General features: G+C 36.8%; 2 protein-coding genes across 2 annotated transcripts; both read right to left on the reverse strand.

Moving 5' to 3' along the window:
• Positions 1–2,116: 2,116 nt before the first annotated feature.
• LOC148113916 (vomeronasal type-2 receptor 26-like) lies at positions 2,117–8,074 on the reverse strand. Its single transcript, XM_087893539.1, has 6 exons — positions 8,049–8,074; positions 6,384–6,675; positions 5,045–5,899; positions 4,165–4,392; positions 3,718–3,844; positions 2,117–3,196 (listed from the first exon to the last, which is right to left on the reverse strand). Exons 1-6 carry the CDS (start codon positions 8,072–8,074, stop codon positions 2,292–2,294), a joined length of 2,433 nt encoding a protein of 810 aa, XP_087749665.1. The 3' UTR covers positions 2,117–2,291.
• Positions 8,075–14,020: 5,946 nt separating this feature from the next.
• On the reverse strand, positions 14,021–20,130 carry LOC148113917 (vomeronasal type-2 receptor 26-like). Its single transcript, XM_087893540.1, has 6 exons — positions 19,880–20,130; positions 18,282–18,573; positions 16,943–17,797; positions 16,061–16,288; positions 15,614–15,740; positions 14,021–15,097 (listed from the first exon to the last, which is right to left on the reverse strand). The coding sequence occupies exons 1-6, from the start codon at positions 20,128–20,130 to the stop codon at positions 14,193–14,195; spliced, it is 2,658 nt and encodes an 885-aa protein (XP_087749666.1). The 3' UTR covers positions 14,021–14,192.
• Positions 20,131–22,469: the final 2,339 nt, after the last annotated feature.

Genomic DNA, 22,469 nt, shown 5'->3' on the forward strand with positions numbered 1-22,469 from the left:
AGTTTGAATTTGTTCTCCTAAAACCCTTGAGGTTATATATTTATTAATAACAAACATGCATTAATTATTTATAATGAGTAACAAAAAAGATAGCTGCACAGATAGATGAGCCAGTAACATTTTTACTTAGCTTGATGAACATGTAATTGTTAAAATGAGTAAACTTTTGTTCAAATAATGTTTTTGTGAGATGGGCAGCTGTGCAAATAGGATAAATAAATGAGTTATCTATATGGTTCCTAAGAGTCAACATTGACGGCACCCAATCAAACAAAGCAAATCAATCAATCAGACTATTTAATAAGGGAATTGTAAAGAAGTTATGGAAGAAATTTGACTTCCCAACTTTACATTTCTACCCTCCAGCATACAAAGTGTAGCTTCTTAGTATTTTCTTTCCTTGACAGAGAATCATCCTAGATGTAAACACTTCTAAAACTTTTAATAAAATGTAGATAACATAGTTTGGGGAAAACTGCTATACCTTTTTCAAACGATACCGGTAAGATTAGAAAAGATTTTTTTCGAGCAAATAAATAAAATAATATCTAAATTTATATGGGCAGGTAAAAAACCTCGCATTAAATTTAAGCTGTTACAAAATAGTAAGAACTACTGAGGTATCGGTCTCCCAGACTGGGAGCTCTACTACCGGGCAGCAGTGCTGACATAGTTAAGAGATTGGATTCAACCTAAAAACAAAAGAATATTAGCATTAGAAGGGCACAATCTCCAACTAGGTTGGCACGGGTTTCTATGGGAAGATAAAAATAAAACACATTCATATTTTCAGAGGCATATAATAAGGAATTCTCTATACAAAGTCTGGGTAAAGATTAAAAAACACCACTATATGAAAATCCCAAATTGACTATCGACAATGGAGGCAATGACACACCCAAATACAATAGACCTCAGTAAAATGGTAGGATACTCAGAAATTTTAGATGAGAATGGAAAATTAAAATCAGTGCAAACATGGAAAACACAATGAATGAATTTTCTATAATGAATAAATATAGAATGGTGGCCCTACCTACAAATCAAAACAAGACTCAAAAAAGATCAAGAACAATTTGGCATATATGAAAAACAATTGGAGTTGGATAAAATTATATTGGGAACAGAAGGAAAAATTATTACAAAATTATATAAATTTCAACTAAGACATAAAATGGAGGATGAAGTTGTAAAAGAAACGATGATTAGCTGGGGAAGGAATTTCGGCCACAGCATAGAATTAGAACAGTGGGACAAACTATGGGAAAAGAATTACAAAATCACAACAGCAGTTACCTACAAAAAAACCCTCTATAAAATGTTTTATAGGTTGGATTGAGATTGGCTAAGATGTATCCCAATTTATCACTTAATTGTTGGAGATGTAACTATAAATCCGGAACATTTTACCATATGTGGCGGACGTGCCCCATCACAAAGAAGTATTTGGTGTCAAATTCAAAAAATGTTAAAAGATATTACAAAGCAAAAAATAGATATGAAACCTGAATTGTTTTTATTCGGAATACTGGACCTGAAAATGAATAAAAACCGTCAATAGATTATATTGCACATACTTATCGCAGCAAGAATCACATTCGCAAAAAAAAAATATACCGTCAGACGAAACTGTAATAAGGAAAATTCTAGAATGCGCAGAGATGGATAAAATGACTATGGAGTTGAAAGAGAGAGAGGATTCATATAAATAAAATGTACAGTTCGCTCGAAAATAGAAATCAGAAAAAAAATGTTTAGCTTAATATTGATGAAACTTAAAGTAACTGAACAACATTAAATAAAGAGAGGTAAATATAAATGAATATAAATGTTTAGATAAGAACAAATGAAAATCATAACTGTATATATATATATGTTGGAGTAATGCGATTATTCTACTATTGAGTATTAAATAGAAATGATAGAATAGAGAACTACAAAGCAAAGTACGTTACAAAGTAAGTAAGTTGATACGAAATGCTGTAAAATTACCATTAATGTTATGTAATGTTCAATACGTTACATTTTGACATGTTTTGTTTTTATATATGTGTGATTGTTTTTTGTGTTGTTTTTAAAGACAAATTGTTTAATAAAAATTATTTTAAGAAAAACATAGTTTGGGGAAAAATCTTTATTTAACAAAAAAAAAAAAGCACAACATTCAATAATTCTGAATTGTTCAGTTAACAGATGAATCAATCTCTTCAAAGCGACAGTAATTTTCACCCACACTGGCAACCTTATACTTCCATTTCTGAACTACCACTCCTAATTATTTTCAAGCCACGTCAATCATTATTTTTCCTTACCAATTGCTCCTTCTTATTTAATTCAGGACGTATTAGAATAATGTAGCATTTGGGAAGGAAGATGCAACTCAGTAAACCAAAAGCAGAGGCTAGTATGGAGAAAATCTCCACGGCCACCATGAATTTCCCTTTGGTGCTCAAGTAGGTGGGGATGAAGGATATCCAAACACTGCAAAACACCAACATGCTGAAGGTGATGAACTTGGCTTCATTGAAACTGTCAGGCAGTTTCCTGGCAAAGAAAGCCACCGTGAAGCTGATGACGGCCAGAAGACCCAAGTAGCCCAGCACAATGTAGAACATCGTCTCTGAGCCTTCATTGCATTGCACTATGATCTCACCCACTTGGGAATGCTTCTCTAATTCTGGAAAAGGGGGCTTCTTCACCAACCAAACAGCACAGATGACCATCTGAATCAAAGAACAAGGTGCAATGACCAAGACTGCTAGCCTCTTCCCCATCCATTTCCTCATCTTATTCCCTGGTTTTGTAGCCACAAAGGCCAGAACCACAGTGATTGTTTTGGCCAGTACACAGGAAACAGCAACGGAGAAGGTGATGCCAAATACGGCCTGCCTTAAAAGGCAAGTCACCTTACTAGGTCTTCCAATGAAGAAGAGGGAGCAGAGAAAACATAGGAACAGAGAGGCGAGCAGAATACAGGTGATGCTCCAGTTATTGGCTTTCACAATGGGGGTGTTTGAGTGCAACCTGAAGATCGCCATCACAACGAGGGTGGTCAGAGAAAGAAAAAGTGCCAAAGATGTCAGAGCTGCTCCCAGGCCTTCTTTATATGACAGGTAAATTATTACTTTGGGAATGCATTCCTGCTGATTTGTTTTAGGATACTGCTCTTCTTGGCAAGGCTCACATTCATCTGCATCTGAAGATCACAAGCATCAATTCAGTATTAGAAGTTTCTACTAATATTTTTCAGACCTTCTGCTCTTTATGGAGAAAAAGGTAATAAGGACAGGGCTGTCTTAATTCAAGGGATTGATGGGCATTTGCCCATGGGCCCCAAGAGCATAGGGACCTGGCTTTGCAGACCAATGGCATTACCAGCAGTGGGGGGGGGAGAGGGGATGGTTCCGCAGAAGCAGTGGGCGAGCAAGCACAGCTCCATTTGCACAAGCAGCGAGTGCATGTAGCTCATGCAAATGTAGCTTTGCACACTCATACCCGTGTTCGCACACCACTTGCAAGGCCTGGTTCTGAACTGGCCATGGCCCAGGGGTTGAGGATGCCTGATTTAAAAGCACAAATCAACCTTTGAATATGATATTCAACAATATAATTTGTAATAAAGTCACTAGACATAGATAAGGGATAAAGATGCTCCAAAAGCACAAAATAGAAAATTTCTGGATCTTCTCCTAGATAAAGCTGAGTTCCTTCACTTACCCATTTGTGTTGAGATCCTACTTGAAGGACATTGGATACAATCATAACAACAGATTTGTTTCCCCTGCTGAATTTGTTTGCTCTGTCCAGGATGGCAGCTCTCAACACAGGTAGATTTTGGCACCGTCTGTTAATATTATCCAGAAAAAAGAGTCTGTAGAACAAGAAATACTTCTCTCCTCTCACTGCTAATTCTGAATTACATCTTATTGGAACAGACAGATTTTAGAAATTATGAATCATGAAGCAGGTTATTAATATCTTAGAAAGATTCCTAACACCACAATAGTCTGATGTTGGTAACTCTTTCTGTGTTTTTTCTTTTTCTCAATGTATTTCCCAAATTGAGCTCTCTTAACAAATCTCCTTGTCATTCTGCGGATTGTGTGTGTTAAATACCACTCAGATGATACTGATATTAACATAAGAAAATATAACAGTTCCAACCTGATGAAACTTGGGATTCCACATAATGGCACTTGCATTAATGGTGAATTCTTTTCCAAATCGAAAATTGGGATCGATTCTTCCAACTTGAACTCTCTGGAAGGATTCATTGGGGAGTGTCACCAAATTGATGAAATCATAGCCTATTGCTAAGTCCCTATCTTCATCGAGAAATATTTCATCTCCAACGTTATTGTTAAAGTGGATTTGTCTCAAAAATGAATTAAGCTAGATGGAAAGGGGAGAACTAGGTTAATGTCACTTGAAACATTAGTGATGTAACATTTAAACTGACATTTGATGCAGTACTGAAAACTAATGTCTTCCAAGTACTCCAAGAATTGAAAAGTTTCATCCGAAGAGAACATGGATGGTTAGTCTGAATCTGAATCTGAATCTGAATCTGAATCTGAATCTGAAACCATCCCATTGTATCTAAACCATGTATGATGACAGAAAAGAAATAGATTTTTGCCTTTTCCCTGAGAAACTACAAAACTGCCTATCAAATTCATTCTCCAGACTCACTTCTCCCATTTTTTATTGATGTGGAGAAATATTTTGCTTCAATTCAATAAGGAAGAAACTCAGAATGGATTGAATCATTCATTGTTTCCTATAGGGCTAAATTTAGCATCAATTTCAAATCAGTATTTCATTGGCACATCTGGATTCTCAACTCCTAATTCACTTTAAATATTTTTTATAAAGTATCTTCCTACTCTCAATATTCTTCTAAAAACATTCACTTGCTTTCCTTTGCAGGTTGTGTTGGCTAGATTTTCTCTATTGATACATCATATATCCTTTTGTTTTCGTTCTATTTTGATTTTCTAAATTATTTTGGTTTTAATGGATTGACCAATCTACTTATGAGTACCTGCCAGGGAGGAACTTTTTGGAGATTCCATTGGTCTTGCTTTCTCCGTCCCCTCTGTTTGTTCCTCCAGGAATACAAAGCATGGAGAGAATGTGCCACAAGATATACAGCATTGTAGATGCTATAACTCCAACCAGACATGCCCATTTCAAAGACAGAATCAGGAAGGCTCTCCAGCTTCTCTTCCCCAGTGCATTTTTTCATTTTCTCCCCGTAGAATACATGGATATTGAGTGAGCAGAAGAATGTTGATGTCCAGAATTCAGAAAGGAAATAAAATGTAGACTTCAGAGGATTTATTTCTTCAAGAAAATTCTGAAATTCTGGCACCACTTTGGTATGGAATGAGAATGACAGGGTGCCATTGAAGGATCTTTTGCTAAATCGTCTGGCAGGATTTTGAGCAGTGAAATCCCATTCACATGTTGTGATCCACACCTTCTCCAGAGGCTTGTTATGGCCAATTTCCATTGAGTATAAAACCATCTGTAATCCCTCCAGAGACTGACCATTTCCATATACAAGGAACACACTGATTTTACTTTGGGAGATAACAGATTGAATTTGAAGGATTTTTTTCTCAAGTATCTCTCTTAATAAAGTTTTTGACAAAATTGGGATTATCTGTATCCCAGCTATGCAAATATTATTTTGTAAGAGCTTGGGTCTCAGAGTTCGAAGAAAGTTCTCACCACTTTCATCATCTGAAACAATTAGACTAATCCAATTCCATCCAAAATATTTCAGAAGTTGAACTATCCCCATGTATTGAAGAGCTTCATTAGAAACCATACGATAGAAAGAAGGAAAACCAATTTTGTCTCTCAACATGGGGTCAGATGACCCGTAACTAACCTGGAGGGAAACATTTTAAATTAAAAAAAAACATTCAATTTTGTAGAAACTGTTTTTCAATACCTGCTAATATTAAATTCAAATTTACTGATATTCTTAAAAATCCATTTTAGTATATTGTTTAGTTGGTGGATGTACTCATTTACATTATGGATGGGTGGTCCTTTTGAAGATGAGAAATACCAGTTAAGTAGCTTTCATATCTATGTGGTCACTAAGAGTCAACATCAACTTGATGGCACTTAGTCAGCCCATCAATCGATCAGTGTATTAAATTTGGAATTCGTAAAGAGCATACAAAAGAAATTTGATTTCTCAAGTTTACATTTCAACCCTGTGGCTATCTAAGTGTAGTTTCTTTCCAGAGTTAGAAATCACCATAGATATAAAATGATAGTTTAAACAATAGAAGAATTTATCTTTACCATTGAGACTTAACAGTTATTCTCCTTTTCCTTCTATAAACCTATTTCCAAAGACTTACCTGTGGAACCTTGTAAGTACTTAAGATGTTGGCCATGTGAATAGAATTTTTTGAGGTGAGTCCCCCAATAGTGGCCATGAGTTCCTCTTCAGTGCCACAGTAATAATTGAGTGGATCCCCTTGACTGAAAAAGAGAAGATCCAAAATGGTCCAAGTGGTTCTCCATGAATTGTAAGCATTGTCATAAATCTTGGACCCTAATGTGTTGTTGGGTAACAGATCAGGATTCTTGTTGACTTCTTTAATGGCAAAAACAAAAGCAAGGACGTGCTGATAGTTTTTAGGGATTATACTGCCAAGAGAATTTTGAGTGTTAGATTTTAAGGACTGATAAATACGTGACTTGTACCTTAGATCCTTCCTTACCCAAAGAGCTCAGCTAAATGATTTTTTCTATATGATGGAAAACTCTTTCTGATATAAATGGTCCACATATTCCCTTAAAACAAAGTGAATAAGTTTCGTCCTTCTCTTCTGTCATTAATGCACATATTATGTATGTGCCTATACATTTTAGGTTTCCACTTTAAAATTAATACTGTTTTCTTTTGTACTTTATTATATATCTCAATTGTGTAATTCATACAAGTCTCAGATGCCGTAAAAAAAACCTAAGCCCTTAAATCAGAGATGATGGTGGAAGACAGATAAAAAAGATCTAATCTTCCAGGTAAGGTATATAAGGATACACAAAATTTTGGATGTATATTTTGGATGTACAAAATGCTTCTATTTTCACTCATCCAAAGTACATTATGAAATATAATACAAAGGTTTCTTCCTTTTATTCTCTTGCTTATATGCATACTGTATGTGTGTGTGTAGATATTTTATTTCCTTTTTAAAAAAAATCCATCTTCAAACAGTTCAGTAGGCTGTCTATGTGTTTTCAATCAAAAGTTAATAACTGAAACCAACTCAATTTCTGCTAAAAACATGTTTGGTATATAAAATGTATAAAAGAAGAGCCTGTAGTACAGTGGACTAAAGCACTGTTATTAACAGCTGCTGCTTGCAATTACTGCAAGTTCAAATCTCACCAGGCTCAAGGTTGATTCAGCCTTCCATCCTTTCAAAGGTAGGTGAAATGAGGACCCGGTTTGTGGGGGCAATAAGCTGACTTTGTATAAATATACAAAAGTATGAAGGCTATTGCTTAACGCATTGTAAGACGCCCTGAGTCTCCGGAGAAGGGCGGCATATAAATTAAAGCAAAAAAAAAATGTCAAAAAATAGAGAAGATTAGAAAACAGAATAAGAGGTCTATCTATATTTAGAAAGAGTCATTTATATGGTGAAAGTAAGAATGATCATCAGACCCCCACAGAATCTTCCAAGAATGAAAAAACACTTTAGGTTTTTTAAGAAAAGAATTTCATGGGGTGACAGACATCTTAGATAAAAATGAAGAATGACTTACTAAACTTGGGTTGGTGAAGAAATTGGATGTTCCCTAAACTTCTGTTCCCTATAATTGCCAAGTGTCATGGATACAAATTCCCCAATTATAATTTCATCTGAAGGATTTGAGGGATGTGTGGAAGCTTTTCTCTGGTAAGGATCCTTCAGGTTCAAACATTTTCTGAAGGAATCACTGAGCTTTACAAGCAGGAAGATAAGAAGAAGAGCTAGGAGCTCCTCAGATAAGCCCCATCGCAATCTTACCACCATGATAAATAAGCATCCACCATCTTGATCAGAAATTCAGGAAATAAAAGCAAATAATTGTGCTGTTGTCAAAAGCGTATCAAAGAGTGAGGCAAAAAAAAAACATTTTGGGAGGCCTTTTATTGCACTAAGCACAACTTGTCAGAGCTGAAGTGGCTTTGCAGCCATTGATATTCTACCTTTAACAAATTTCTTCCACTAATTACTATCATTATGGTAATTGTAGGGCATCAAATCCCTGTTGACAAAGAAGATAAACTTTGTATTGTATACGACCCAGAGTCACATTGTTTGAGTTAAGTGGCATTTATTTATTTATTTTTATATTTACCGGTATTTATTTATACCATATCTTTATAACTTCAGCAAACCTGTGATGTGAGTTGGCCTGAGAAAGAGCAACTTGCCCAAAGTTACCTAGCTGGCTTTAATAGCTAAGTCTGGACTAGAACTCATGGCCTCCTTGTTCCTAGCCTGATGCCTTAACCATTAGACATGGGTGTCAAACTCGCAGCATCACATTGCTGTCACATAACATATCATGGTGTTTTCCCTTTCGCGGAGCTGGGGTGGGCATGGCCTGTGCATGACGCATCCGGCCTGCAGTCTGCCAGTTTGACAGTCCTGCATTATTATTATTATTATTATTATTATTATTATTATTATTATTATTATTATTATTATTATTATTATTATTATTTATATGCCGCTTTTCTCTGAAGACTCAGGGCAGCTTACAATGCATTTAAAAAACCATTATAAAAACATTTAAAAATTAAAAAGATTAAAACCCATTCACACCATTCATGGCTGGATCTCACAAGATCGTAACAGTGAGATCAACGGCCCCAGATGGAAAAGCCAGGTCTTCACCGCTTTTCGGAAGGCCAATAGGGTGGGGGTGGTCCGGACCTCAGGAGGTAACTGGTTCCAGAGAGCTGGGGCAGCCATAGACCATAGTGGCTCTTATAAATTGAGCAAGTAAATAAATCAACAACAAGATGCTTCTCTTCCCTCATTCTTCCACTGTGGTCATTAAGAATTCCATTTTTGTCCATATATGTTTCTTGCCACCGTCAACGTATTTAATGACAAACTTTCAATTTTTTCCCAAGTTCTTCATCCAATAGTCCTAAAAGAAAACCTTTTGGTTTCAACAGTTTTAAGAATCTTGGCCCCAACTTTTCTTTGCTTTATCACAAGCCGAATAAAGACGAGAAGGAATACATGTTATAGTTTCAACAAACATTTGAAACATTTTTATACAGTTTCTCAATCATTATATTAAAATGAGATATCATTTTATGAAAGCTTCTTTCAGATTATAATTCAAAGTAAATTTCAATCCATTCATCCACATATTTTCCCGCTATTCAAGCACGATATCAATGATGGCTAACCTTTTTGCCATCACGTGACAAAAGTGGGGGGAGTGCAGGGGATGGCACCCATGCATGCCCACACCCATAATTCAGTGTGCCAGCCCCCCCCCGCTTGTGGCACATGATGGCATGGTGGGCCGGGTAGGCCTATTTTTCCCCCTCTCCAGGCTCCAGAGGCTTTCTTGGAGCCTGGGGAGGGAGAAAAAAGCCTTCCCTACCACCCCAGAGGCCGTCCAGAGGCCAGAAACAACCCATTTGCCGACTTCCAGTGGGACCAAAAGGCCTGGTTTTCACTCTTCCCAGGCTCTAGAGCCTTTCTAGGAGCCTGGGGAGGGCGAAAACGGCCTTCCCTACCCCCCACCCCTGGAGGTCCTCTGGAGGCTAGAAACAGCCTGTTTGCTGACTTCTGCTGGGACCGGAAGGCCCGAAAATCAGCTGACTGGCAGGTACGTGTGTGCCAGAGCTGAGCTAGGGCAACGCTCGCGTGCCCACCAATATGGCTCCGCATGCCACCTGTGGCATGCATGCCATAGGTTCACCATCACGGCACTATATTATAACCAAAGTTTTTGGCCTCTTGAATCATTCAACATTTAACATTTTCATTTTCCAGATTCAATTTCAATACCATTTTATAAACCTTAGATGTTAGGCATTCCTAAGAAATGATTCTTGAAATCTACATTTATGTAATGCTTAGTGCACCACAACTGTGTGTGCCATTCAAATCACAATTCATGGTCCTCCAAATCTAAATAACCAGTTATTTCTTTTGTGGTCATCCAATCCTTTATCCAGATCAAAAACAAGCATCAAGATACAATTTTAAATCTGATAAACTCATTATTCCTCTCTCGTGCAGCAATTCACACTTAATTCTCAGTTTTTTATCTTGCTGTATGAACTTACATATCTCTTTTTGTCATTGTTTAAATAAAACATCAGTCATCAGTTTTGGTAATATATGGGAAAAAAACAACAGCTTAGGTAAAATATTCATCTTAATTACAGAAATTCTTCCCAACAAAGATAGACACAATTTATCTCACCTCACTAAATCCTTTTTGATACCATTCCAGTTGCGTAGTTCCTTTGAAACAAACCAGAATTTGTATTTCTTAAAATCTCCCCAAGATATTTAATCTTTTTTTTTCACCTTAAAACCTGACTTTCTCATTAAAATTTCATGGTCTAAAATAGTCGGATTCTTAAGAAGCGTCTTTGACTTTGGTTTATTTTAAAGCCAGCAAAGACTCCAAACTTCAGATTCCTATAGTAACAAACCTAAATCATCAGCAAAACCTCTCAATTTCTGTCTTTCATTTTTAATTTTCACACCCATTATTTTTTCAACTTGTCTAATGTCTCTCCAAAACCACCAAAACTGAAATGAAAAGCAAAGGAGATGAGGATAATTTTGTCTGGTATCCTTTTGGATCTCACAAAGCTTCATTAAATTAATTAAATTGAACTTGCGGGGATGTATAGATTGATTTAATCCAGTAGACGAAGGAAGGAAGGAAGGAAGGAAGGAAGGAAGGAAGGAAGGAAGGACGGAGGGAAGGAAGGAAGGAAGGAAGGAAGGAAGGAAGGAAAGAAGAAAGAAAGAAAGAAAGAAAGGAAGGAAGGAAGGAAGGAAGGAAGGAAGGAAGGAAGGAAGGAAGGAAGAAAGAAAGAAAGAAAGAAAATAAGTAAATTTAGGATCAGGGATAGCAATTTTTATCATTATTTTTCCAAAATCTTCCATTGTTGTTCTAAACAAAGACCATTTTTTGAATGCAGGTGTGATGCAGGAGTTGTAAGGAAGTGGAGAATAATCCATTGGAAAAAATATCTATGCAAGTAAATGATACAGTAGGAGAAAATATGGCCTTGGTTAAATTAGGCAAAACATCCCCCAGCCCTGCTTTCAATAGACTGGTTCAGGGGTGAAATGTTCCCAGTTTGGACCGGATCGCCCGATCCGGTAGCGATGGCAGCGGGTGGGTCAGAGAACAGGTAGCAAAAATCCCTGCCCGCCCCCCCCCCCCCCGCCATGCCCAGCTGAGCCGCGCGATCATCAGACGCTTTTTTGGCTGAAAAAGTTGCAAAAAAAAATGCTTTTAAAAGCCTTTGACGATCCCAGCTTAGTTGCCTGATCATCAGAGGCTTTTAAAAGCACTTTTTCTGAAACCTCTTTGGCCAAGGAGGTTGTAGAATAAAAAATGTTTTTAAAGTAAAAAAAAAAGTTGGCCACGCCTACTCAATCACATTACCACTATCACCAAGCCACGCCCACAGAACCAGTAGAAACAAGTTTTACATTTCACCACTGGACTAGTTGTAATCAAAATATTTGTATATACACATCAGTTCCGTGAAATAATACATCTTGGATTTAGCTGCAATATGACTGAGGGCTCTCCAAGATTTTTTGGATGGATTGTGATCAGGAAATGAAGTTTGAATTTGTTCTCCTAAAACCCTTGAGGTTATATATTTATTAATAACAAACATGCATTAATTATTTATAATGAGTAACAAAAAAGATAGCTGCACAGATAGATGAGCCAGTAACATTTTTACTTAGCTTGATGAACATGTTATTGTTAAAATGAGTAAACTTTTGTTCAAATAATGTTTTTCTGAGATGGGCCGCTATGCACATAGGATAAATAAATGAGTTATCTATATGGTCCCTAAGAGTCAACATTGACGGCACCCAATCAAACAAAGCAAATCAATCAATCAGAGTATTTAATAAGGGAATTGTAAAGAAGTTATGGAAGGAATTTGACTTCCCAACTTTACATTTCTACCCTCCAGCATACAAAGTGTAGCTTCTTAGTATTTTCTTTCCTTGACAGAGAATCATCCTAGATGTAAACACTTCTAAAACTTTTAATAAAATGTAGATAACATAGTTTGGGGAAAACTGCTATACCTTTTTCAAACGATATCGGTAAGATTAGAAAAGGTTTTTTTCAAGCAAATAAACAAAATAATATCTAAATTTATATGGGCAGGTAAAAAACCTCGCATTAAATTTAAGCTGTTACAAAATAGTAAGAACTACTGAGGTATCAGTCTCCCAGACTGGGAGCTCTACTACCGGGCAGCAGTGCTGACATAGTTAAGAGATTGGATTCAACCTAAAAACAAAAGAATATTAGCATTAGAAGGGCACAATCTCCAACTAGGTTGGCACGGGTTTCTATGGGAAGATAAAAATAAAACACATTCATATTTTCAGAGGCATATAATAAGAAATTCTCTATACAAAGTCTGGGTAAAGATTAAAAAACACCACTATATGAAAATCCCAAATTGGCTATCGACAATGGAGGCAATGACACACCCAAATACAATAGACCTCAGTAAAATGATAAGATACTCAGAAATTTTAGATGAGAATGGAAAATTAAAATCAGTGCAAACATTGAAAACACAATGAATGAATATTCTATAATGAATAAATATAGAATGGTGGCCCTACCTACAAATCAAAACAAGACTAAAAAAAGATCAAGAACAATTTGGCATATATGAAAGACAATTGGAGTTGGATAAAATTTTATTGGGAACAGAAGGAAAAATTATTACAAAATTATATAAATTTCTACTAAGATATAAAATGGAGGATGAAGTTGTAAAAGAAACGATGATTAGTTGGGGAAGGAATTTCGGCCACAGCATAGAATTAGAACAGTGGGACAAACTATGGGAAAAGAATTACAAACTCACAACAGCAGTTACCCACAAAGAAAACCTCTATAAAATGTTTTATAGGTGGGATTGAGATTGGCCAAGATGTATCCCAATTTATCACTTAATTGTTGGAGATGTAACTATAAATCCGGAACATTTTACCGTATGTGGCGGACGTGCCCCATTACAAAGAAGTATTTGGTGTCAAATTCAAAAATTGTTAAAAGATATTACAAAGCAAAAAATAGATATGAAACCTGAATTGTTTTTATTAGGAATACTGGACCTGAAAATGAATAAAAACCATCAATAGATTATATTGCACATACTTATCACAGCAAGAATCACATTCGCAAAAAATTAGAAACAAAAAAATATACCATCAGACAGAACTGTAATAAGGAAAATTCTAGAATGTGCAGAGATGGATAAAATGACTATGGAGTTGAAAGAGAGAGAGATTTCGGACTATTATGAAATATGGAATAAAATGTACAGTTGGCTCGAAAATAGAAATCAGAACAAGAAATGTTTAATTTAATATTGATGAAACTTAAAGTAACTGAACAACATTAAATAAAGAGAGGTAAATATAAATGAATATAAATGTGTAGATAAGAACAAATGAATATTATAATGTGTATATATATATATATGTTGGAGTAATGCGATTATTCTACTATTGAGTATTAAATAGAAATGATAAAATAGAGAACTACAAAAGCAAAGTACGTCACAAAGTAAGTAAGTTGATACGAAATGCTGTAAAATTACCATTAATGTTATGTAATGTTCAATATGTTACATTTTGACATGTTTTGTTTTTATATGTGTGTGATTGTTTTTTGTGTTGTTTTTAAAGACAAATTGTTTAATAAAAATTATTTTAAGAAAAACATAGTTTGGGGAAAAATCTTTATTTAACAAAAAAAAAAAGCACAACATTCAATAATTCTGAATTATTCAGCTAACAGATGAATCAATCTCTTCAAAGGGATAGTAATTTTCACCCACACTGGTAACCTTATACTTCCATTTCTGAACTACCACTCCTAATTATTTTCAAGCAAAGTCAATCATTATTTTTCCTTACCAATTGCTCCTTCTTATTTAATTCAGGACGTATTAGAATAATGTAGCATTTGGGAAGGAAGATGCAACTCAGTAAACCAAAAGCAGAGGCTAGTATGGAGAAAATCTCCACGGCCACCATGAATTTCCCTTTGGTGCTCAAGTAGGTGGGGATGAAGGATATCCAAACACTGCAAAACACCAACATGCTGAAAGTGATGAACTTGGCTTCATTGAAACTGTCAGGCAGTTTCCTGGCAAAGAAAGCCACCGTGAAGCTGATGACGGCCAGAAGACCCAAGTAGCCCAGCACAATGTAGAACATCGTCTCTGAGCCTTCATTGCATTGCACTATGATCTCACCCACTTGGGAATGCTTCTCTAATTCTGGAAAAGGGGGCTTCTTCACCAACCAAACAGCACAGATGACCATCTGAATCAAAGAACAAGGTGCAATGACCAAGATTGCTAGCCTCTTCCCCATCCATTTCCTCATCTTATTCCCTGGTTTTGTAGCCACAAAGGCCAGAACCACAGTGATTGTTTTGGCCAGTACACAGGAAACAGCAACGGAGAAGGTGATGCCAAATACGGCCTGCCTTAAAAGGCAAGTCACCTTACTAGGTCTTCCAATGAAGAAGAGGGAGCAGAGAAAACATAGGAACAGAGAGGCGAGCAGAATACATGTGATGCTCCAGTTATTGGCTTTCACAATGGGGGTGTTTGAGTGCAACCTGAAGATCGCCATCACAACGAGGGTGGTCAGAGAAAGGAAAAGTGCCAAAGATGTCAGAGCTGCTCCCAGGCCTTCTTTATATGACAGGTAAATCATTACTTTGGGAATGCATTCCTGCTGATTTGTTTTAGGATACTGTTCTTCTTGGCAAGGCTCACATTCATCTGCATCTGAAGATCACAAGCATCAATTCAGTATTAGAAGTTTCTACTAATATTTTTCAGACCTTCTGCTCTTTATACACGATGGAGAAAAAGGTAATAAGGACAGGGCTGTCTTAATGCCTGATGGGCATTTGCCCATGGGCCCCAAGAGCATAGGGACCTGGCTTTGCAGACCAATGGCATTCCCAGCAGTGGGAGGGGGAGAGGGTATGGTTCCACAGAAGCAGTGGGCGAGCAAGCACAGCTCCATTTGCACAAGCAGCAAGTGCATGTAGCTCATGCAAATGTAGCTTCGCACACTCATACCGGTGTTCGCACACCACTTGCAAGGCCTGGTTCTGAACTGGCCATGGCCCAGGGGTTGAGGATGCCTGATTTAAAAGCACAAATCAACCTTTGAATATGCTATTCAAGAACATAATTTGTAATAAAGTCACTAGACATAGATAAGAGATGCTCCACAAGCACAAAATAGAAAATTTCTGGATCTTCTCCTAGATAGAGCTGAGTTCCTTCACTTACCCATTTGTGTTGAGATCCTACTTGAAGGACATTGAATACAATCATAACAACAAATTTGTTTCCCCTGCTGAATTTGTTTGCTCTGTCCAGGATGGCAGCTCTCAACACAGGTAGATTTTGGCACCGTCTGTTAATATTATCCAGAAAAAAGAGTCTGTAGAACAAGAATTACTTTTCTCCTCTCACTGCTAATTCTGAATTACATATTATTGGAACAGACAGATTTTAGAAATTATGAATCATGAAGCAGGTTATTAATATCTTAGAAAGATTCCTAACACCACAATAGTCTGATGTTGGTAACTCTTTCTGTGTTTTTTCTTTTTCTCAATGTATTTCCCAAATTGAGCTCTCTTAACAAATCTCCTTGTCATTCTGCGGATTGTGTATGTTAAATACCACTCAAATCATACTGATATTAACATAAAAAAATATAACAGTTCCAACCTGATGAAACTTGGGATTCCACATAATGGCACTTGCATTAATGGTGAATTCTTTTCCAAATTGAAAATTGGGATCGATTCTTCCAACTTGAACTCTCTGGAAGGATTCATTGGGGAGTGTCACCAAATTGATGAGGTCATAGCCTATTGCTAAGTCCCTATCTTCATCGAGAAATATTTCATCTCCAACGTTATTGTTAAAGTGGATTTGTCTCAAAAATGAATTAAGCTAGATGGAAAGGGGAGAACTAGGTTAATGTCACTTGAAACATTAGTGATGTGACATTTTAAACTGACATTTGATGCAGTACTGAAAACTAATGTCTTCCAAGTACTCCAAGAATTGAAAAGTTTTTATCCAAAGAGAACATGGATGGTTAGTCAGAATCTGAATCTGAATCTGAATCTGAATCTGAATCTGAATCCATCCCATTGTATCTAAACCATGTATGATGACAGAAGGGAAATAGATTTTTGCCTTTTCCCTGAGAAACTACAAAACTGCCTATCAAATTCATTCTCCAGACTCACTTTTCCCATTTTTTATTGATGTGGAGAAATATTTTGCTTCAATTCAATAAGGAACAAACTCAGAATGGATTGAATCATTCATTGTTTCCTATAGGGCTCAATTTAGCATCAATTTCAAATCAGTATTTCATTGGCACATCTGGATTCTCAACTCCTAATTCACTTTAAATGTTTTTTATAAAGTATCTTCCTACTCTCAATATTCTTCTAAAAACATTCACTTGCTTTCCTTTGCTGGTTGTGTTTGCTAGATTTTCTCTATTGATACATCATATATGCTTTTGTTTTAGTTCTATTTTGATTTTCTAAATTATTTTGGTTTTAATGGATTGACCAATCTACTTGAGAGTACCTGCCAGGGAGGAACTTTTTGGAGATTCCATTGGTCTTGCTTTCTCCTTCCCCGTTGTTTGTTCCTCCAGGAATACAAAGCATGGAGAGAATGTGCCACAAGATACACAGCATTGTAGATGCTATAACTCCAACCAGACATACCCATTTCAAAGACAGAATCAGGAAGGGTCTCCAGCTTCTCTTCCCCAGTGCATTTTTTCATTTTCTCCTCATATAATACATGGATATTGAGTGAGCAGAAGAATGTTGATGTCCAGAATTCAGAAAGGAAATAAAATGTAGACTTCAGAGGATTTATTTCTTCAAGAAAATTCTGAAATTCTGGCACCACTTTGGTATGGAATGAGAATGACAGGGTGCCATTGAAGGATCTTTTGCTAAATCGTCTGGCAGGATTTTGAGCAGTGAAATCCCATTCACATGTTGTGATCCACACCTTCTCCAGAGGCTTGTTGTGGCCAAATTCCATTGAATATAAAACCATATGTAATCCCTCCAGAGACTGACCATTTCCATATACAAGGAACACACTGATTTTACTTTGGGAGATAACAGATTGAATTTGAAGGATTTTTTTCACAAGTATCTCTCTTAATAAAAATAGTGACAAAATTGGGATCATCTGTATCTCAGCTATGCAAATATTATTTTGTAAGAGCTTGGGTCTCAGAGTTTGAATTAAGTTCTCACCACTTTCATCATCTGAAACAATTAAACTAATCCAATTCCATCCAAAATATTTCAGAAGTTGAACTATCCCCATGTATTGAAGAGCTTCATGGGGAACTGTACGATAGAAAGAAGGAAAACCAATTTTGTCTCTCAACATGGGGTCAGATGACCCGTAACTAACCTGGAGGGAAACATTTTAAAATAACAAAAAACATTCAATTTTGTAGAAACTGTTTTTAAATACCTGCTAATATTAAATTCAAATTTACTGATATTCTTAAAAATCCATTTTAGTATATTGTTTAGTTGGTGGATGTACTCATTTACATTATGGATGGGTGGTCCTTTTGAAGATGAGAAATAGCAGTTAAATAGCTTTCATATCTATGTGGTCACTAAGAGTCAACATCAACTTGATGGCACATAGGCAGACCATCAATCGATCAGTGTATTAAATTTGGAATTCATAAAGAGCATACAAAAGAAATTTGATTTCTCAAGTTTACATTTCAACCCTGTGGCTATCTAAGTGTAGTTTCTTTCCAGAGTTAGAAATCACCATAGATATAAAATGATAGTTTAAACAATAGAAGAATTTATCTTTACCATTGAGACTTAACAGTTATTCTCCTTTTCCTTCTATAAACCTATTTCCAAAGACTTACCTGTGGAACCTTGTAAGTATTTAAGATGTTGGCCATGTGAATAGAATTTTCTGAGGTGAGTCCCCCAATAGTGGCCATGACTTCCTCTTCAGTGCCACAGAAATAATTGAGTGGATCCCCTTGACTGAAAAAGAGAAGATCCAAAATGGTCCAAGTGGTTCTCCATGAATTGTAAGCATTGTCATAAATCTTGGACCCTAAAGTGTTGTTGGGTAACAGGTCAGGATTCTTGTTGACTCCTTTAATGGCGAAAACAAAAGCAAGGACGTGCTGATAGTTTTTAGGTATTATACTGCCAAGAGAATTGTGAGTGTTAGAATTTGAGGACTGATAAATACGTGACTTATATCTTAGATCCTTCCTTACCCAAAGAGCTCAGCTAAATGATCTTCTCTATATGAGGGAAAACTCTTTCTGATATAAATGGTCCAGATATCCCCTTAAAGCAAAGTGAATAGGTTTCGTCCTTCTCTTCTGTCATTAATGCACATATTATGTATGTGCCTATACATTTTAGGTTTCCTCTTTAAAATTAATACTGTTTTCTTTTGTACTTTATTATACATCTCAATTGTGTAATTCATACAAGTCTCAGATGCCGTAAAAAAAACCTAAGCCCTTAAATCAGAGATGATGGTGGAAGACAGATAGAAAAGATCTAATCTTCCAGGTAAGGTATATAAGGATACACAAAATTTTGGATGTATATTTTGGATGTACAAAATGCTTCTTTTTTCACTCATCCAAGTACATTATGAAATATAATACAAAGGTTTCTTCCTTTTATTCTCTTGCTTATATGCATACTGTATGTGTGTGTGTACATATTTTAATTTCCTTTTTAAAATTCTTAATGTTTTCCTTTGTTCTTTATGATATACTTCAGTTGTGTAATTCATACAACTCTCAGATGTTGTAAAGAAGCATATCCTATTAAACAAGAGATAATGGGGGAGGCAGACAGCAGACAGAGTGGATTTAATCTTCCAGGTAAAGATTACAAGTGTGAACTTTGTCTGTACTGTATACTTTGGATGTACAAAATTCTTTCTCTCTTCACTCGTCCAGAGTATATTATTAAATATAATACAGCCATAGACATACTTTATAAGTCAGAATTCTTGAAAGGAATTAGGGATGTAAGAATTCCTAATCACCCTCATTCAATTTACCCAAAGTACTACATCTTACAATGAAACAATATCTTAGAATTAATATTATTTAATCTTATAATTTATTCCTTATTGTCTCCCAGGCGATGTAAATTGTACAGAGAGAAGCATTCGGGCTCTTAACAAATCCATCTTCAAACAGTTCAGTAGGCTGTCTATGTATTTTCAATCAAAAGTTAATAACTGAAACCAACTCAATTTCTGCTAAAAACATGCTTGGCATATAAAATGTCAAAAAATAGAGAAGATTAGGAAACAGAATAAGAAGTCTATCAGTATTTAGAAAGAGTTATTTATATGGTGAAAGTAAGAATGATCAACAGACCCAAACAGAATCTTCCAAGAATGAAAAACCACTTTAGGTTTTTTAAGAAAAGAATTTCATGGGGTGACAGACATCTTAGATAAAAATGAAGAATGACTTACTAAGCTTGGGTTGGTGAAGAAATTGGATGTTCCCTAAACTTCTGTTCCCTATAATTGCCAAGTGTCATGGATACAAATTCCCCAATTATAATTTCATCTGAAGGATTTGAGGGATGTGTGGAAGCTTTTCTCTGGTAAGGATCCTTCAGGTTCAAACATTTTCTGAAGGAATCACTGAGCTTTACAAGCAGGAAGAGGAGAAGAAGAGCTAGGAGCTCCTCAGATAAGCCCCATCGCAATCTTACCACCATGGTAAACAAGCATCCACCATCTTGATCAGAAATTCAGGAAATAAAAGCAAATATTTGTGCTGTTGTCAAATGCAGACCACAAAGAGAGATGCAAAAGACCTTTTATGCCCTGACTACAACTTGTCAGCGCTGAAGTTGCTTTGCAGCCATTGATATTCTACCTTTAACAAATTTCTTCCACTAATCACTATCATTATGGTAATTGTAGGGCATCAAATCCCTGTTGACAAAGAAGATAAACTTTGTATTGTATACCACCCAAAGTCACATTGTTTGAGTTAGGTGGCATTTATTTATTTATTTTTATATTTACCGGTATTTATTTATACCATATCTTTATAACTTCAACAACCCTGTGATGTGAGTTGGCCTGAGAAAGAGCAACTTGCCCAAAGTTACCTAGCTGGCTTTAATAGATAAGTCTTGATTAGAACCCATGGCCTCCTTGATCCTAGCCTGATGCCAATAGACATGGATGTCAAACTCGCAGCATCACATTGCTGTCACGTAACATATCATGGTGTTTTCCCTTTTGCGGAGCTGGGGTGGGCATGGCCTGTGCATGTCGCATCCGGCCTGCAGTCTGCCAGTTTGACAGTCTATTATTATTATTATTATTATTATTATTATTATTATTATTATTATTACTACTACTACTACTACTACTACTACTACTACTACTACTACTACTATTATTTTAATTTATATGCCACTTTTCTCCGAAGATTCAGGGCAGCTTATAATGCATTTAAAAAACCATTATAAAAACATTTAAACATTAAAACATTAAAACCCATTCACACCATTCATGGCCGGATCTTACAAGATCGCAACAGCGAGATCAATGGCCCCAGATGGAAAAGCCAGGTCTTCACCGCTTTTCTGAAGGCCAATAGGGTGGGGGTGGTCCGGACCTCAGGAGGTAACTGGTTCCAGAGAGCTGGGGCAGCCATAGACCATAGTGGCTCTTATAAATTGAGCAAGTAAATAAATCAACAACGAGATGCTTCTCTTCCCTCATTCTTCCACTGTGGTCATTAAGAATTCCATTTTTGTCCATATATGTGATCTGTCCCTGTCCACACACACACACAAACACAGCCAGCCGAGGGTTAAGGAAACACTTTGGCACACACCCAGGTCTTATCTCCAATTTGGCAGCGATTTACACACCGTCTGCCAAGTACGTTTATTTCCACAAAACAGAAAGATAAGATACTTAGCGTACAAAAAGTCCAAGCAGAATAATATTTCTCTCAGCAGTTCCGGACGAGGCTTTAGTGACTATCCAAGGTTTACTTTTGTTCGTCACAAGGATCACTGGCCACCACCCTCTATTATATAGTCTCTGAGGTGTGGTCCAGTGACTCAGTTCTAATCCCTAGCACGCCTCCTGAGCTGCTGCAATCGTTTATCACGCCTTCGGAGGCGTGCATCCAGGAATGATGTTTCTCCTTCACTCTCATCCGAGCCACCTGTCTCTCTGTTAATCTCCTCTCCCTCGGCCGGCACCTGAGACAGTGCCAGAGGGGAGGGGCCTGGAGAGGGAGGCCTGGCTGACTCCTCTTCCTCATGCTCGGAGCTTTCTTCCTCCGATGGGACAGGCTCAGAGGGCGGGGCCACAACAATATGATTCTTGCCACCGTCAACATATTTAATGACAAACTTTCAATTTTTTCCCAAGTTCTTCATCCAATAGTCCTAAAAGAAAACCTTTTGGTTTCAACGGTTTTAAGAATCTTGGTATATAGACAAAAATCTGGCCCCAACTTTTCTTTGCTTTATCAAAACCGACTAAAGACGATAAGGAATGCATGTTATAGTTTCAACAAACATTTGAAACATTTTTATACAGTTTCTCAATCATTATATTAAAATGAGATATCATTTTATGAAAGCTTTTTTCAGATTATAATTCAATGTAAATTTCAATCCATTCATCCACATATTTTCCCACTATTCAAGCACTATATCAGTGATGGCTAACCTTTTTGCCATCACGTGACAAAAGTGGGGGGAGTGCAGGGGGTGGCACCCATGCATGCCCACACCCATAATTCAGTGTGCCCCCCCCCCCCGCTTTTGGCACGTGATGGCATGGTGAGCCGGGTAGGCCTATTTTTCTCCCTCTCCAGGCTCCAGAGGCATTCTTGGAGCCTGGGGAGGGAGAAAAAAGCCATCCCTACCACCCCAGAGGCTGTCCAGAGGCCAGAAACAACCCATTTGCCGACTTCCAGTGGGACTGGAAGCCCTGTTTTTCACTCTTCCCAGGCTCTAGAGCCTTTCTAGGAGCCTGGGGAGGGCGAAAACGGCCTTCCCCACCCCCACATCCCCACTGG

This window comes from Pantherophis guttatus, chromosome 4 (genome assembly GCF_059756535.1).
Source record: "Pantherophis guttatus breed Tessera chromosome 4, ASM5975653v1, whole genome shotgun sequence".
Taxonomy (NCBI): Eukaryota; Metazoa; Chordata; class Lepidosauria; order Squamata; family Colubridae; genus Pantherophis; species Pantherophis guttatus.

Coding starts and splice junctions, on each gene's coding strand:
- LOC148113916 (XM_087893539.1), bottom strand. CDS start 8,074: ATGGTGGATGCTTATTTATCATGGTG. Junction 6,676..8,048: donor GATGCTTATTTATCATGGTG/GTAAGATTGCGA, acceptor TTCTCTTGGCAG/TATAATCCCTAAAAACTATC. Junction 5,900..6,383: donor GTACTTACAAGGTTCCACAG/GTAAGTCTTTGG, acceptor GTTTCCCTCCAG/GTTAGTTACGGGTCATCTGA.
- LOC148113917 (XM_087893540.1), bottom strand. CDS start 20,130: ATGGTGGTAAGATTGCGATGGGGCTTATCTGAGGAGCTCCTAGCTCTT. Junction 16,289..16,942: donor AAAAAGTTCCTCCCTGGCAG/GTACTCTCAAGT, acceptor CTTTCCATCTAG/CTTAATTCATTTTTGAGACA. Junction 15,741..16,060: donor GGAATCCCAAGTTTCATCAG/GTTGGAACTGTT, acceptor TAATATTAACAG/ACGGTGCCAAAATCTACCTG.